The sequence below is a fragment of the Trichechus manatus genome, unplaced genomic scaffold (genome assembly GCF_000243295.1).
Source record: "Trichechus manatus latirostris isolate Lorelei unplaced genomic scaffold, TriManLat1.0 scaffold00086, whole genome shotgun sequence".
Classification (NCBI taxonomy): domain Eukaryota; kingdom Metazoa; phylum Chordata; class Mammalia; order Sirenia; family Trichechidae; genus Trichechus; species Trichechus manatus.
The window spans coordinates 10,438,817-10,451,557 of record NW_004444022.1 but is presented as its reverse complement, the minus strand read 5'-3'; the positions used below and the strand labels follow the sequence as shown (position 1 = coordinate 10,451,557).

General features: G+C 34.2%; 1 protein-coding gene across 10 annotated transcripts in view; it reads left to right on the top strand.

The window, feature by feature from the left end:
* Positions 1–9,524, top strand: part of USP15 (ubiquitin specific peptidase 15) — a 179,031-nt gene extending 169,507 nt beyond the window's left edge. For 3 of the 10 annotated variants that reach the window (XM_023736125.1, XM_023736123.1, XM_023736126.1), the window contains 2 exons: positions 2,538–2,626; positions 6,068–9,524. In XM_023736125.1, coding sequence (XP_023591893.1) covers positions 2,538–2,626; positions 6,068–6,250 — 272 coding nt within the window. In that variant the 3' untranslated portion in view covers positions 6,251–9,524. Of the gene's footprint in view, positions 1–2,537; positions 2,668–6,067 lie in introns of those variants that run through there. The other 7 variants (XM_023736122.1, XM_023736121.1, XR_002824880.1 and 4 more) reach the window with 6 other exon arrangements.
* The last annotated feature ends 3,217 nt before the right edge of the window (positions 9,525–12,741 follow it).

Below are 12,741 nucleotides of genomic sequence, written 5' to 3'. Positions count from 1 at the left end.
TTCTGTGAGCTGTTTTATTCTGTTATCTTTCATCTTCCGAGAAATTTATCTCCATTATTCCAGCAAATACTCCTTTTTTTCTTTCTAAACCTCCTCGTAAATTGTTACTTACAATTCTGTACTCCATATTACTTAGCTCTTTTATATTTTCTTTCACTTTATCCTTTCATGTTGCCTTCTGGGATAATTCCTCATTCTGATCTTCCAATTCAGTCGTTCATTCTTCAACTTTAACTATTCTGCTATTTCTCCCCATTGTGATTTGTTATATATTTCAACTATTGTATTTTTCATAACTCTTATTAATATGTTTTTTCGGTTCTTTTTTTTGTTTTTTGGTTTTTTTTTTTTTACTTTTTCATGTTGCTTACATCTTTTGCTGTATCTTTAGTATTTATTAAACTTATTTTAAGAACTTGGTACATCTGATGTAATAACTCTACTTCAGTTGATTTAGGTTATTCGATTTTATTGTCCTTTTCGGTGTCTGGTTATTTTAGCCTGAGAGGTCGTGTTCCCTGACAGATACTAACAGTTCTGCTGGTAAGGTATTTTAGGCAAGCACAGGCTGGGCCTGTGTCCTTCCCAATGAGTTTGAGAGGGGAGGGGATGAACCGCAAAGCAAAGATCCCCAAGCACCACAGAATCACTGTTAACCCTCCACTTTGTGACCACTCGACCAAGCAGCTTTCTCTGATCAGAAATTCTACTTTAAACTTAGAATAAGCTGCATTGGGAGGAGACTGTAATCCACCAGTCCTAGGGAGTTGGAAAGAGAGTAGGAAGTAGAGGAGTACATGTTCAAGAGAAGCTCTTCAGTCCCTGTTATTTTCTTTAACTCCTCACTAAGGCTGATTTATAGCCAGAGCGCATGGGTATAGCCATCCCAGTTGTCAAATACTGTGTTTGCCTAGCAGAACTTTTAAAAACCCTACATTTCTGTTTCAGGTAGCCCGAGCATTGCTGATTTCTGTGAAAAAGAACCAGGCAATGCTTGTCCCATGCGTGAAACTTAGCACCCTGTTACATTCTGCAGGCACATTGTTTGCACACACACATACCCATGTCAGTTCACACTGATGTGCCTTATAGTCTTTTCTAGGGGGTTCTCGTGATTTTTTTTATTAGTTCTTTGATCATAGCTTTTCTCAGTTTTTCTTCGTAGTTGAGTTTTGGGGAGAGGGAACCAATAGCAGGTTGGATATAATAATTTCTTCTACGTAGTGGATGTTCACTGAATATTGTTAAATAAATGAATTGGAGTTTAAACCATTGTTTTGGTTGGCTGGTTAGTTTGTCTGTTTTTTAAACTATCTTCTGGCACCCAGAAGAGCATCACCAAAGATAGAAGGGCTAACTGTTAAATCTATGCATACTTTACTTTCACAGTAATTTTTTTCCCCTGTGCGCATCACCCAGTCAGGTAACATAATAGAAAGAGTATGTTCCTCCTTGGTTTCAACCATATAAAGGATAACCAGCTCAGTTTCTTATATATATCTGAAAAAGAAGAAGAAGAATTTTTCCTTTGTGAGAGCTAGACTTCTTTAGAAGATACAGCATATAAGGCGGCACTTTTTAGAAGCTATGATAACAAATAATTGTCTGGGGAACATTTTGCAAGTTTGTTTCCTCAGTGGTTGTGTACTTCATGTACAGCATGAGATGGGAAAGGCACGTTGTTCTGTTTGTTTTTAACTTAAAGCAAATATAAAAAAATTGTGCAGGTTAATTAATCGCGTTTTAACTTTCTCTTGCTGTATACTTTTGTTACAGATTGAAAAAGATTCTGGTACAGAAAACACTGCAAATAATGCGATAGAATTGTCAGGGAAAAAAATTGTCATAGAAAATTCAATAATGGTTGAAATTTCAAACTTTGGAGTTAGAAATAGACCGGGGTTTAATGCCTAGCTCTGCTACCTAACAGCTATACTACCTTGGGCAAATTAGTCTCTTGATACCTCAGTTTCCCCAACTCTAAAATGGAAGAATAATAATGATAATACCTTCTTTATGAAATTAAAGAAAGAAACAAACAAACCCATTGCTGTTGAGTCAATTCCAACTCATAGCAACCCTATAGGACAGAGAAGAACTGCCCCATAGGATTTCCAAGGAGCAGCTGGTAGATTCTAACTACTGACCTTTTGGTGAGCAGCCTATCTCTTAACCACTGCACCACCAGTGCTCCTCCTTACGAAATAATACACGTAAAGTGCATAGCACTGTGTTTACATAAATGTTAATTGCCATTGATTGTCAGTATTGTTATTCTATGAATTAAATCTGTTCTGTTTGTCCCTGAGATGAAAAACGATTTTGAGTTTGAAATTATATGAAAAGCATTTTAGGTATCTAGATTGTAGGAAATTATTCCAGAAATTTTAATAGGTTGAATTAGTTGAATGTGTCATGTAGGTGATTATCATATAATGTTTGATATTCCTTATGTTGATGATTATAGAGTTCTGAATGTTTCCCCCAGGAAACCATAGATCATTTTAGTCATAGAAGTGATTATATTTTTTCACTAGATACTGCTTTCGCAAAAAATAAAGATGATGGAAAATGGTACTATTTTGATGACAGTAGTGTCTCAACCGCATCTGAAGACCAAATTGTGGTAAGTGTGTCTTATATTTCCTGAAAATCATAGGATCTACTTTTTCAACGAGTGAATATAGATTAATAAAAGGGCCCATGGAACACTATAGTCTATATTTTAGCAATTCTAATAGCCAAGAGAAATTTGCTCCAATTTAATGTAAAATTGTTCCCAAAGTGGAAATTTGTCTTTTGAATTTGTCCACTAACAGAAGAATAAATTGCAATGAGAAAATTTTTTGTTAGTTTTCAACATGAAGTGATTTTCTTAAGAAAATAATAAAATTTTCCTCTGAAAAGTAGGCCTAGGTCTTAACTTTCTAGAGGTCAACTACTTAAATGCTAAAACAGAAAAAAAATCCTTTAAGTTTTTTTCATACCTATGATTTCCATAGTAAAGTCTTATCCAGCTTTGTGACAGTTAAGCATTTAAACTCAAATGATATAATTAGATTAAACAAATTACAGATTTAAAAAAAATTAGCCCTTGTGTACTTTTAAGGAGCCCTGGTGGTGCAGTGGTTAAGTGCTCGACTGCTAACCAAAAGGTCAGCAGTTCGAACTCAGCAGTGGCTCCGTGGGAGAAAGATGTGGCAGCTTGCTTCTGTAAAGATTACAGCCTTGGAAGCCCTATGGGGCAGTTCTTCTGTGTCTATAGGGTCGCTGTGTGTGTTGGAATTGACTCAGAGGCAGTGGGTTTGGTGTTTTGAGTGTGTACTTGCTACTTTGATATTTTTTGAATCATAGAAAAATGATTATACTGCATCAGTCTGGGTGCTGCAGCTGGAGCTGGAACTTTGGCATGTATTGTGCTTCACATCAAAGCAGTTTTTATTTCAGATATTGATTGATGGAGGATGACTTGGTATGTTCTAGGAAGAAAGCTAAGAATTGCTTGATGAGATTTGATTTTTCTATACATTTGCCTTTCTATATATTTTGCTTATTGATCACAATATTACAAAAGAGAAGGAAATAGAGTATTTGCTCATCTCATGATCCTTGCTGTACAGAAGGTTTCAGTTGATTTGGGGAGCATTGACTGCTTTACTTGTTTCCCAGTTTGAAGTAATATATGCCTTGAGGGCAGAGACTAGCTTTTTATATTATACTGCTTTAAAATCTTTAACTTAAATTGTTCGATTTATTTAACAAATTAATAAACTTCTGAGCCAAGTTTTGATCTGTCATTGTATGAACAGACCTGAAATAATTTTTAATTGCCTGTTTCTTTATGGATATAATATACATATATTAATTATACTGTTGCTTGTCTCCCCACAGCTATAACAAAGAGAGACTTGAACACTAATATTTTCTCAAACGTGTATATGCCTAAGTTAGCTACATTTCCAGTTTATATTTTGTCTCCTAATTTCAAGTCATATTCCCCGCTTTTCAATTCTGTTCTCTTTAATCTTTCTACCCAAACATCCTAAAATAGGCCACATCTTCCTTCAAAGACTCTTTGACAGCACTGCCCTAATCCTGCCTGCAAATAAACTATGTATCTTGTTTTATGTAATAAATGAATTTGATGTTACCATGCACCTTAACAATGATAATTTTTTCATTTAGTCAGCAAGTATTTGAGTATTTTCTGTATATAGGACACTGTTCTAAACAGGATTGAGAGACAGCTATCTTCACTTTCAAGAGGCTTACAATCTAGAGAGGACAGACAAGTAAATTAATCATTATAATATGATAACTGCTATTAAATATCTTGCTGTGGGCACATAGAAAGGAGACAGCTATCTCAACACAGATTTGGGGTTTGAGGGGAAGGACAGGTCAGGGATGTACCCTTAGTGAAAGTGGTGTTTGAGTTTGCAAGTACAAATTAGGAGTAAATTAGACAAAAGAAGTAAAGTTGTTCTAAGCAAAGACAACAGTATGTATAAAAGCATAGAGGTATGACAAGCATGGAATGTTAGAGGAACAGCAAGTAATTTGGTTTGACTGAAAAGAAAGGCTTCTGTAGGGATATGGGGCAAAAATTAGCCTGGAAATAAATTTAGCACTCTGACCAAGAAGGCTGCCATGCATTGATTGTTTCAATGTTTTCTTAAAGTCTGTGAGAAACCATTGGATGATTGTTAAGCAATAGAATAGTGTTATTAAATTTACATCTTAACAGCTCTCTGTGAATACTGTAGAGAAGATAGATTGGAAGACTTTGAGAAAAGACGCAGAAAGATCATTCGGGAGAATATCACAGTAATTTAAGCAACAAGGGCTTCTAAATTAAATGTAGTAAGAGTATAGACAAGGGTAAAATGGATTTATGAGATATTTTCTAGATAGAATTAATAGAATTTGTTTAAGATTAGATATAAATAAAATATAGATACAAATATAGAGATGCCAAGAGGGAGGAGTTAAGATGACTCTTTCTTTACTATTCACCAAGATAGGGAATACAGAAAGAAAATTTGATGTTTAAGGTGCCTGTATGACGGCTTTGTGGAAATTTCTATTAGATGGTTGGACTAATATGACTGGAGTTCAGAGGAGACAACTTGCTTAAGTTATGCATTTGAGTTGTTAGCGGTAGGTAACATTTGAAGCCATAGGTTTGAATGAGCCACCCAGTGAGACAGTACAGATTGAGAAGAGTGGTGGGCTAAGGACAGAATATGATTTTTTAAATTGAGAACTTAATGGGCTCACAAAAGATTTTAAGAAGAAACAAATAGAAGATGATCTAAGGAAAAGTGGTGTCACAGAAGCCAAAAACAGTTCGGTGAAGGAAAGGAGTGGTGAAGTACTATAGAGAGTGACTAACGAACTAAAAATGCATCCATTTAATTTGCTTATTAGGAGATGATTGACCCTAGTAAAAGCCATTTCGTTAGAATAGTTGGAACAAAAGTTAGATTACATTGAATTGAGGGGTGTACATGAGAGTAAGTGATGACTAGACGACTGTTCTTTAGGCTTGGTTGTGAGGTAGAGAGGATGGTGGTTAGAAGGGAGTGGAATGGAGAGGGATTTATGATGGCAAAATACTTAAAGGACTTGTTGAAGATATATAAGTAATGATCAATGTAGCAATATATTTAAAAGAGTAGGAGGAGTTGGAGCACAGAGCAAACGTGGAATGAAGCAAGTAGTATTAAAAAGAGGCTCACTTTTTCCTTGGAGACAAGACAGAAGGCAGCATAGAATTCTGTTTCATATTAGAGTAACTAGGATCATCTGTGAAATAATTGTATTTATTAATTGGTCCAAATAACTTAGAAGGGAGTAAAACAGTTTTTAACTCCAGGGCCTATTATTCCTTTATGTATAGAAATAGAGGTTGAGAATTTTAGTAACTATCATTTGACCATGTGTGGTTTTTCTGTTTGATTTTTGGCTTATCACCAAAATTGGTTACCAGCTAAAAATTCATGCTATATTTAATGTGATCTTGGAGAGTCATTACCATTTTAACATCCTTTGTTTGTTTTGACAGTCCAAAGCAGCATATGTACTCTTCTATCAGAGACAAGATACTTTCAGTGGAACTGGCTTTTTTCCTCTTGACCGAGAAACTAAAGGTGCTTCAGCTGCCACAGGCATCCCATTAGAAAGTGATGAAGATAGCAATGATAATGACAATGATATAGAAAATGAAAATTGTATGCACACTAACTAATGAAGTCATAGAAGCCATAAAAGAGACTTTTCTGCTGGTGGTATCTATTGAAATGATGAAGTTACCCACCACATTAAAACAAGAAGTCTGAGATGGGGAGTTTCAGATAACCGAATGTAAATCCTTTATCAGATTTTAACTTGTGCAGTACTTGAAGTGAAACACAATGAAAACTTTAACAGAAATTGTCTCTTAATACATTTACAGTCTTGTATTTACAAGCTAAATATATATAGGAAATCACAAATAAACCCCTTTTAAGTTTGCTGCTGTTTTGATGAATTATGTTTTCTTTAATTTTTTGGATGTGAGTTAATTGATGACAGATGTTAAATTTGTGGATGTTGGTCATTTATTTTATTCTAATAATACGGCAAGAAAACTACGGCTGAACTTAGTTTTTTAATCACCTAATTTATGTACATTAAGCTGCCATGTATACTACTATGATATTTTAGCTACAGGATCAGTGTGGCATAAATACTGCAGTAGTATTCTTGGAAAACCAAATTTTTAAGTCTATCCCTGGTAATCAATGTGGGCCTATTAAAAAACCAAATCATAGGAAACAATCTTGAAAAAGTTATTTCCTTTTGTAGTATCATTAAAAATCCAGAATACTATGTTCATCTTACTGCTACTGTGGAAACAGGTTCTAGATTTCACACTCCATCTAAAGTCATTTTTCAGTTAAATATAAGTTCTTTTTGTTTTGTTTTGTTTTTACTGCTATTCGAATTTATTCATTAAAGATTCAAATTCTTTTTGACTTGCTTTTAAAAATGCATACCTTTAATTTGGTGTTGGTCCAAAATTAAAATTTTTTGCTGTCTGTTTTTCTCTACCCCATTTTTTGATAATTTGGCAATTTTTAGCTCTCCCAATTATGTAATATAAGGACAGACACAATAATATTCTGTATCCATAGTAATAATTGCATCAAGCTTAGATGAGAGATTTTTTGGCCTTTAAATGATGAATGGGCAATTGGCTTTAAAGGTAGGTCTGTTAACTTTCTTTGTGTGTTCCTGATGGAATTCACCATAGCCTTACTGCTTTTCTCAGAAGGTAATTTGTTGTAAGAGAATTGGCATTTGCATGTTCCAGAGTCAGAACCTGTACAGTATATAAAGCATATAAACCTTGAATTTGATTTTAGTTCACCACATTCAAGGATCCAGGATGCCAAAAATATGTGTGAACATTTGAAACATTTTTCATTTTGCTGCTTTTTCCCTTTGATCTAGTTGAAAGAATGTATTGTCGATTGGCATACAATACTGCCTTTAATAGAAAATCTAAATGCTGGGGCACATTTCACATATCGACTACCTGAGAAATTGCTTTGTGTCCCACTGTTATTAAAGCAAAAAGTATAATGTTCTTCACTTGAACTAATCAAATACAATAGATTATAAATTGTGTATTGTAAATAAAAGTTCACTCTGTGAGTGCACATTTTGGTAAATTATTTATTTATGTTAGCATTAAAAAGAAAAAGAAAAAAAAATGCATTTGACCAGGATAAATGAGGTATGTTGATCATGGCTTTGCTTTATACCTTGGTATTAAAACTGGTTTTTCATCCTGGTATTTTAAAAGCTGCTTTCGGTTTTTTTCTTTTTTCTTTTCCTCTTTATCCTAATTTTTTTTTTTAATGTAAACTAACCTCCTGCATGACAGAGGTTAAAATTTAAAATTTTGTCTGCACTTGGGTTCACTTGAGTTTACATTTGAAATGTGCATGTTTATTTATACAGATTTCAATAAAGCTATTCAAGGCCTTATTTAGTCTTTTATTTCTTACTCTGAATCTTTTTATAAGAATCCTCCTATTTTATGGGTAGGTAACTGTATGCTAGACTTTTTAGTTATCATATAATTAATACTAGAAAGGAAAGCATGTCAAAGCAAAGTGAATTCTACTGTTACGGCCATGTTTTAAAGTTGTGTTTTTTTTTTTTTTAATACTGCATTCATTAAACAAGTCTGTTTGTGAGCCTGCCAATCACTGTTCTATGGTCTGGAGATAACAGCAGTAAACAAATAACCCTGCCTGACAGAGTGTACATTCTTTCTGCCATCTACTAACTAATAGACTATAGTTTCATTTTCTGGAGGTTTAAAGAAATATCAAAGTTAATGCTTTTTCTAGCCCTAGATCGTATCTCCACCCTTATTCTGCATAGAGACCGTTTCCTTTTTTTAATGCCTATCATTATCTTCTTCAATTCCCACTAAAAGAAGTTGGCTTCTAAATAGGAGATGATGTTAATGGTGCCATTGAATCTGTCAAACTCAAATGACATTTCAGCTGCAAAAAATAGATTTTAAAAATAATGCAAAAAGATAATACATACTCACTGTAACTAAAAGTAGATATATTCATAGGTAATACAGGGTAGTAGGAGTATATCCAAACTAGAGTTCAACTTCTAGCTTTACCACTCAGCAATCATATGACTCTGAATTTCTTAATCTCTCCTAGTCTGTTTCTTTACCTGTAAAATAATGTCAGTGATAATAGCTAGCATGTATTGAACACTTACAGTGGACCAAGCACTATCTTAAGGTGTTTGTGTGCATTATCTCATTTAATCCCATGACAGCTATGAGATACGTACAGTTGTCATCCCCATTTTTCACATGGAGAAACTGAGGTACCAAGTTAAGTAACCCAAGGTCACACAATATGTGATGGTGCCAGTATTTTACCCCACATGTACTGCCTCCCACTGTGTTATAATGTCTGCCTCACAGGATTGTTGAGAGCTCAAATGAGGTACAGTATTTTATGAGACAGTGCTTTGTAAACAATGTAGTGTACTCCTTACTTATTTGTTCAATCTAAATAGAAAGTCATCTTGAAGTCTAATGTCTGCTTCTAAAAGTGTCTTCAGCTTAGTATTTCAGTACGAATAAGAAAGATAACCAGCTGGAATACAATGAATCTTTCCCTTTTAAAATTAACTTCATTCAACTTATGTTCATTTATTACAATTTTAACTAAATCTTAAATGTAATCTTCACTTTTTTCTTATCCCTTCATTTAACTCAAGTTGTGCCCGTCTTTCCATTTCCCCAAATGGAACTTGACACAGACTTGAATTCCAGAACTTTCCCTTCACCTATAAATAAGTTTTAATTAATATCCATGAAAAACGCTCAGCCTGATGCTTTATTTAAGGAGCCTTGGTGGCACAGTGGTTAAGTGCTCGGCTGCTAACCAAAAGGTCAGTGGTTCAAACCCACCAGTCACTCTGCAGGAGAAAGATGTGGCAGTCTGCTTCTGTAAAGATCACGGCCTTGGAAACCCTATGGGGCAGTTCGACTCTGTCTTATAGGGTCACTATGAGTCGAAATCGACTTGATGGCAAGGGAGGGGTAGGGGAATGCTTTATTTAAATGTTTTGCTTCCTTTTATGCTCTGTATTTTAGTAGTACTGTATTTTTCCCTGCTTTCCTGGCAACTGAATATAAAGCCACACAAAACACTGATTTGGGTATGAAGAAAATAGTAAGTACCAAAGCCACTGACACAGTCTAAAGATAGTGCCTTTTATCAGCTACTTTCATTGAGGTGAAGACATAAGAAATAAGGCAGGAGACTAGGAGGAGATGTGGGAAGTCTCCTTCAGTGGTATACCAAAGTGGGGGGGAGCAGTAGGAAACTTCTACCCCGAAAAGAGAAATCCATTGTCATTGACACTGTTTGGTACTAGTGCGTGGTGATAATAAAAAACAGACCAATTTTTAGTCGATTTTATCATTGTTTTTAAGTTCTGTACAGTGTATTTTATTACTACTTGTTTACCTGGCAGGTGGCCCCCACCCCACCCTCCTACTTGGTTTGCCTCTGGTCTCCTTTGCTTGTGCAGTGTAGATGAGCACAGTCTTTCTAGTTTAAAGATACAAGTGTGAAGAATTCTTGTATCCTATACTAGGGAAAGGTATCAGAGGGCCTGTAAAGTTTCAGAGGAGTGAGAAGGAAAGGAAAATAAATTTTATTTCTGGAGCAAAAGTGTTGAGAGCTTATATAAGAGTAGTGAAGATCTTTGTTCATATTTTTTATTTCACAATAAAATAAGAATTTTATTGGACTTGGAATAACTTAACCTGAGGAATTTTGAAACAACTTCTCTTGAAAATATAATTATACTAACACTCCCAAATCTCTGAAGGTGCCATTTAATGAGACGATAGGGAAAGGAAAAGGGTGAGTGTCTTTATATCCTTACTAATTTTACTTATGTATTCAGTTGCAGAGCTTAACTGTTGTTTCACTATCAGATTTTTCTAATGAGAAATATTTATTGTAATAATTTTTCTTATAAGCGTTATTTGAGGTTTGGAAGGCCATTAAATATATTTCATGTATTCGTATTTACTATATATTAAGCAAAAGAATTTCCAAATAGCTTAAATAATAAAACTTCCATTTAAAACTGGGTTAAGTGTATTTAAATTTTTACAAACTACATAGATGAGGTTTTAAAATATCAGAATTGGGAAGATAAAATGCAAATGGTGAAATTTTAAATATTGTCAAGTATTTGCACTAATGATGGGGTAAAAGATAATTTTTAAATGGATAATATAAAACAGACAGTACAAAAATTATTTTTGGCAAATATATGCATTGAGGAACATACCCCACATCATACCACGGTCTAATTATTCCCCAGCTCTGCCTTTGGGAGCCTGGAATTTGTCAGGGTAATGAAAAAAAAAAAGACCCCATGTTTTTAATGGAATCCAGAAGTGGATAGATAATCCATTCAAGGAAAAGAGTTGACATAATATTTTGGACTTGAGTCTCAATTAAAGGACAGGATGAAAATCAGTCAAATGGGTTTTGGTGTCATTTTTCTTCTAGAAATATCTAGCAAATGTGATTCTACAAAGCAGCTAAAAATACAACTATCTCTTTGGAAATTGTTCTTTTAAACAGAAACGCTGTAAAAATAAGACCACATTTTCAATATGCACGAAGTTAAATATTTGAAATGTTAAAATTGTTTTGGTAATTGACTGTGTTCTTCTGTAGAAAATCATGATTGAAGTTGGTGCTCATTTTGCTAAAAAAAAAATTCCCTCATATTTGTGGCTTGTTCTAGATAGTTTGGTGAAACAAAAAGTTTCATTTGCTGTGTCCTTCGAAGTCCATTACTACTTGGAGTTAAATCTACATCCATAAAAGTGAAACAATAAATATGGAAACATCCCAACAGTCTTTTCCCATAATGTGTATTCTTATATTTTCTCAGTAATGACAAATTGTTAATATTTACCAAACTGTTAATATCACTTTGCTTTTTAATTCTTAGTTAAAATCTCAGGATTCTTAAACTTTGTAACATCTCAAACACAAGTCTCATTAAAATACTTTTTTATGGCATTTGCTTTTCTTGAAATCCCCTAGAGGAATATTCTAGGTTAATGGGCATTGTAACTCCTTAGTCATCCTCTGTTGATTGATTCTTAGGTGTTCTGAGTGTTCTGATCATGTCTGGCCTTATGTGTGCTTTTACTCTTTCATCTGGCCTACTGTCCTCTGACTTTGAGTTACCCTGTAAGTAGTGAAAGTATTTCGTTTACACTGAAAAACCTTTCCATTATATGAAGTGGACAATTTAAAAATTCTTTAGTGAGATCATCAGAATTAATTCTACCATGACTGTTTAACTCATTTCCCACAAGAAGCCTAAGACCTTCAAGCCACGAATAGAAACACCAATGATTTTAAAACTTCTTTTTCTAATCACTTGGTAGTGAGTTATCAGTGTCCTGAAAAGTGCTTAAACAAACTGCAAACAAATAGGAATAGTTTTAGAACTGCCTTCATTTAAGAAAACCAAAAAATAAATTGTAAAGATGGGGAAATTACTTATAGTACATTTTTTTTTTTTTTTTTTAAGTTTAAAAAGGAATTCCTGCAGGGTTTTCTTAAATATTGAGTGACTTTGGTAAGGTAAAACTATTCAGTTTGTAAAACTCAGAATTACATTCAACTTTGAGCTATGTACCTATTATATAGACTGCAGATTCTAATAGTTATGATCATTAATTATAGACATTTTGATAGTATGTCAAAACAGTGATATGGCAGGAAACATTCAATATTTAGAACCATTTTCAGCACAGCTCCAAAAAGGTTATTAATTGCTGAGTTTCAGTTATCTCAACCATTGTCTTAGTTATCTAGTGCTGCTGTAACAGAAAATACCACAAGTGGATGGCTTTAACAAAGATAAATTTATTCTCTCACAGTTTAAAAAACCCGTTGCCGTCGAGTCAATTCCAACTCATAACAACCCTATAGGACAGAGTAGAATTGCCTCATAGGGTTTCCAAGGAGCGCCTGGTGGATTCGAACTGCCAGCCTCTTGGTTAGCAGCCATAGCTCTTAACCACTATGCCCAGGGTTTCCTCTCAACAGTTCAAAAGGCTAGAATTCTGAATTCAAAGTACTAGTGTCAGAGAGAGAAAGA